At 46.0% G+C, this 4,119-nt stretch overlaps 1 protein-coding gene across 1 annotated transcript in view; it reads right to left on the bottom strand.

The window, feature by feature from the left end:
* The window catches only part of LOC108797477 (vasoactive intestinal polypeptide receptor-like), a 166,796-nt gene that overhangs the window by 51,763 nt on the left and 110,914 nt on the right, over window positions 1-4,119 (bottom strand). The window contains exon 7 of the mRNA XM_018569074.1: window positions 1,832-1,964. Coding sequence (XP_018424576.1) covers window positions 1,832-1,964 — 133 coding nt within the window. The remainder of the gene's footprint in view (window positions 1-1,831; window positions 1,965-4,119) is intronic.

Below are 4,119 nucleotides of genomic sequence, written 5' to 3'. Positions count from 1 at the left end.
GGGTGACTGTCCCCTCCTCTCTCTGCCGACGTCCACCACCAAGATGGCCGCCGGCAGCTATCAATAAGATAGTCGCGCATGCGCGTTGATGTCACGGTGGGATGCCGCCCGGTAACCGCTCCGGGTGACACCCGGGACGCCCCTGCCACCGTGGTCTCTGATACAGAAGAAACCTTTGGATATCTATGCCTTCTATGAGGGTGGGCAGCAAGAATACCTCGGCACTCCAGCTCTTGTGGAACTACAAATCCCATGATGCATTGCAAGACTCTGATGCCCAGAGCATTGACTCTGTGTCCTCAATCTCTTTTTCTATTTTATAAGGGAAATATCAGGGGGTCGGTTTAAAGCCCCCAGCAGTAAAATAAAAATATTTAAATATTTAATCAAAATAAATAAATAAAAAATGTTTCCAATGTAGCCAATAGCACCTATGCATCCACCGCCCCCTATGCATCCACCGTCCCCTATGTATCTGCCGCCCCCTATGCATCCACCGTCCCCTATGTACCCGCCGTCCCCTATGTATCTGCCGTCTCCTATGCATCCACCGCCCCCTATGTATCTGCCGTCTCCTATGCATCCACCGCCCCCTATGTATACACCGTCCCCTATGTATCTGCCGTCTCCTATGTATCCACCGTCCCCTATGTACCCGCCGTCCCCTATGTATCCGCCGTCCCCTATGTACCCGCCGTCCCCTATGTACCTGCCGTCTCCTATGTATTCGTCGTCTCCTATTCATCCAATGTCTCCTATGTATCCACCGTCTCCTATGTATCCACCGTCTCCTATTCATCCAATGCCTCCTATGCATCCAATGTCTCCTATGCATCCAATGTCTCCTATGCATCCAATGTCTCCTATGCATCCAATGTCTCCTATGCATCCAATGTCTCCTATGCATACAATGTCTCCTATGCATACAATGTCTCCTATGTATCCACCATCTCCTATGCATCCACCGTCTCCTATTCATCCAATGTCTCCTATGCATCCAAAGTCTCCTATGCATCCAATGTCTCCTATGCATCCAATGTCTCCTATGCATACAATGTCTCCTATGCATCCAATGTCTCCTATGCATCCAATGTCTCCTATGCATACAATGTCTCCTATGCATACAATGTCTCCTATGTATCCACCATCTCCTATGCATCCAATGTCTCCTATGTATCCACCGTCTCCTATGTATCCACCATCTCCTATGCATCCAATGTCTCCTATGTATCCACCGTCTCCTATGTATCCACCATCTCCTATGCATCCAATGTTTCCTATGCATCCACCATCTCCTATGCATCCAATGTCTCCTATGCATCCAATATCTCCTATGTATGTGATGTTTTCTATGCATCCACCGTCTTCTATGTATCCACCATCTCCTATGCACCCAATGTCTCCTATGCATATAATGTCTCCTATGCATACATTGTCTACTATGTATTCAGTGTTTCCAATGTAGCTAATATCTCCTATGCATCCAATGTCTCCCGTGTATCACAAGTTTCCTATGTATCCAATGTTTCCAATCTTTCCTTTGCATCCAATGTATCCAATAGCTGTGTTATTACACAATATTAAAGTTAGTTATTTTACCAAATATTAAAGGTTACCTACAATGTCTCCAGTCTGTCACTCTGCATTGTATATCGGGGGATTCTACTTTCAATCCTCTTCATGTAAAGTTCCATAAAACCTTTATACTGCAAGTTGAAATACCAAGTCCTGATAGTGGAGTAAAACCAGGATACTGATCGGATCCCCCGATGGCATACACTGCAGAGTGACAGACGGGAAACACTGATCCTGAAAACAAATCTGAACTTACCGATCCGTCAAAGCAGTGATCCGATTCCCCGCTCTCAAAGAGGACGAAGTCCTTGATGAAGACCGCGATGGCTCTCATGATAAAGGACATGAACAGGTGCATGTGGATGTAATTCCGGGTACAATGCAGCTTCCTGTGTGAGAAGGAAAAACAATGTAACAAATGAAATAAGAGTTTATTATTATTATTTTTTTTTTTGGGATGTGCATATAAATGTTATGTGTACATGAGCTCATGTGTAATCAATTCATCATTTCATACATTCTTTAACATGTAAAAGTAATTTTCAATCATTTAAAAATCTGCAGCTTTCAGTAAAATAATCCCCAGTCTCTCTCCCCTCCTGGCCGTCTCTCCTTTCTCTCTTGTCTGGCTCTCCTCTCTCTCTTACCTAGCTGTCTCTCCTCACTCTCTCCACTGGCTGTCTCTCCTCACTCTTTCTCCTGGCTTTCATCTCTTTCTCCTGGCCGTCTCTCTTCATTCTCTCTCCTGGCCGTCTCTCCCCTCTCCTGACTGTCTCTCCTCTCTCTCTGATGGCTGTCTCTCCTCTCTCATGGCTGTCTCTCCTCTCTCTCTCATGGCTGTCTTTCCTTGCTCTCCTGGCTGTCTCTCCTCTCTCTCTCTCTCTCCTCGCTCTATCTCTCTCTCCGGGCTGTCTCTCCTCTCTCTTTCTCCTGGCTGTCTCCTCATACTTTCTCCTGGCTGTCTCTCCTCACACTTTCTCCTGGCTGTCTCTCCTCTCTCTTTCCTGGCTCTCTCTCCTGGCGGTCTCTCCTCTCTCTCTCCTGGCGGTCTCTCCTCTCTCTCTCCTGGCGGTCTCTCCTCTCTCTCTCTCTCCTGGCTGTCTCTCCTCCGTCTATTTCCTTTCTCTCTCCTCTCTCTCTCCTGGCGGTCTCTCCTCTCTCTCTCCTGGCGGTCTCTCCGCCGTCTATTTCCTTTCTCTCTCCTCTCTCTCTCCTGGCTGTTTCTCCTCACTCTCTCTTCTGGCTGTCTTTCCATACTCTCTCTCCTGGGTGTCTCTCCTCTGTTTCTCTTGGCCGTCTCCTCTCTCTCTCTCCCCTGGCGCTCTCTCCTCGCTCTCTCCTGTATATTCTCTAAAAACTATTGCTGTGCAGTGCTAGAGTGTTCAGGCTATGCTTGAAGAAAAGGTGGCAACCCTACCCCTTCCCATATCTTTAATGGGTGTCAAGGGGACAGGAAGTGAGAAAAAAAATCTCCTTTAACGGGGGTCACAGATTTTATTTTTTTACTTTATCCGGCTCTATCCAAAACTAAAACAAAACAAAAAATGGCACAAAAGGTGAAACAAGGTGGATTTCTCCCCCTAACAACGCCAGGACTTCAGAATATTCCGCAGTCTGTTCTCAGACGCCGTCTGCATTCATCCGGCCCCCAGCGAGAGCGACGCTTTCCCCTGCGAGCCGGAGATAAGAACACGGCACTTAAGGTGCCAAACTGTTAGGAAAAGGTGTCACAGCTCCTGAGATATCGCTAGACACCCTTCTATGGGAGCAAAATTACCTTTTTTTTTTTTAAACCGTACAAATCACTTGAGTTCAGATCTTGCTCTATTAGTGAACGTTGTTTACGACGGAGCGTGTGAAAGAGGGGGCAGGATGTCCTCCATCACTCGTCAGTCACCGTCTATAGTCCTCATACTCGAAGAAGACACGGCCGGCACTTCATCACTGCTCATTACTATGGTGGGATAAGTGACCCGGGTGTGCAATGAGCAACACTCCTCGCCCACGCTCTCTCCATAATCTGCCCCACTAATTAGAACCCCTCATTGTGGGTGACGAATCACCGATCCCCGCGAACAACTTCCTACAATCACGTGACCACTTATTACCCAGATGCGGTCTGTCTGTCCGTGACATGACGCTCATCGCTCAATTTAATATCAATAAAAAAAAGAACGAGAGCTATTCGTATCCTTTGAATTAATGACACGTTGAGTTGTGCAAATGGAGGGTGAATAATGTTGGAATAGCGATGATGATGAATACTCTGGAGGAGTAATGCGAATGTTTGGGCAATCATTGTAAGAGAAAAACTCCAAGGCTGGATAACAATTAGGGACGAGCGGCGTGATTTTGGTGAAGTGCAAGCGGAACTTTGCAGATTTGAGACTTCAATTTTTTTATTTAGTATACTTAGGGTGGTTTCCTTTATTTATTTTCTTGTTCTTTGTATTATTTTTGTTTTCCTTTTTTGTGTATTTGTTCGCTTTTGTGTTTTGTTGATTAAACTCTTTTATTTTACTCTTTTTTTTTTTGCTTCCTGTC

The sequence above is a fragment of the Nanorana parkeri genome, unplaced genomic scaffold (assembly GCF_000935625.1).
Source record: "Nanorana parkeri isolate BGI_ZX_2015 unplaced genomic scaffold, ASM93562v1 scaffold1283, whole genome shotgun sequence".
In the NCBI taxonomy this organism is placed as follows: domain Eukaryota; kingdom Metazoa; phylum Chordata; class Amphibia; order Anura; family Dicroglossidae; genus Nanorana; species Nanorana parkeri.
This window is presented reverse-complemented; position numbering and strand designations above follow the sequence as displayed.